At 59.4% G+C, this 741-nt stretch overlaps 1 protein-coding gene across 1 annotated transcript in view; it reads left to right on the plus strand.

Annotated features, from left to right (window-relative positions):
• The window catches only part of WDR97 (WD repeat domain 97), an 8,511-nt gene extending 8,301 nt beyond the window's left edge, over window positions 1-210 (plus strand). Inside the window, exon 25 of the mRNA XM_027765950.1 lies at window positions 2-210. Coding sequence (XP_027621751.1) covers window positions 2-107 — 106 coding nt within the window. The 3' untranslated portion in view covers window positions 108-210. The remainder of the gene's footprint in view (window position 1) is intronic.
• The last annotated feature ends 531 nt before the right edge of the window (window positions 211-741 follow it).

Consider the following 741-nt stretch of genomic DNA (forward strand, 5'->3'; position numbering starts at 1 on the left):
GTCCGGGCTGGCCTGCACCCGTCCGCCCGCGGGCCCCACTGCTCTTGCAGCCCGCACTGCAGCGCTACTTTGTGCCCGGGGACACAGATCCTGACAGCTACCGCTGACCTGGCTGACTGCCAGTGTGGCCAGTTGCCATGGCAATCTGGGGCCTGTCCTAAGCCCTGGCCAAGGCCCACATCTGGAATAAAGTGCAGAGACTTCTTCTCTCAACGAATTAAGTGCCACCTCCTCTTTCTTTTTTACAATTTTGCCCGAGGGCGTGTGTGCTTGCTAGAGAATGAGACGAATGAGAAAGCATCCCCACCAGAGGGGGCAGTTACACTGTAATCCCCTTTCCTTCATCTTCCTCAAGACTTCGTCCATACGTGCACACGCACCTGGTGTATTTCTCAAGCTGCTCGGTCTGGGACTTGAACCGTGCCGGCCATATGGGATCCCATCACTTTAACTACCATGCAACTCTGGAGGGCCTGATGAGCCTGGAGGTGTGGCTTGCTGACCTGTGGGGCCCAGAGCTAGGAGCATGGTGGAGTCTGGGGCCGGACAGCGTGTGCGGGCCTGTCTGTGAAAGGGGCCTGGAGTGTGGGTGCCTGGGGTGGGACGGCATGGCCAGGGTCTGCTGGAGAGGGGCCTGCAGTGTGGGTGCTGCCTGACCGTGTGCTTAGCCGTCTTTTGTGGATCGATAAGGAATGTGGGGGGCCGACCTCAGAGACAGTTCCCTGGGAAGCCAGTGGCCAG

Source organism: Tupaia chinensis, unplaced genomic scaffold (assembly GCF_000334495.1).
Source record: "Tupaia chinensis unplaced genomic scaffold, TupChi_1.0 Scaffold140061_1, whole genome shotgun sequence".
NCBI classification, from domain to species: domain Eukaryota; kingdom Metazoa; phylum Chordata; class Mammalia; order Scandentia; family Tupaiidae; genus Tupaia; species Tupaia belangeri.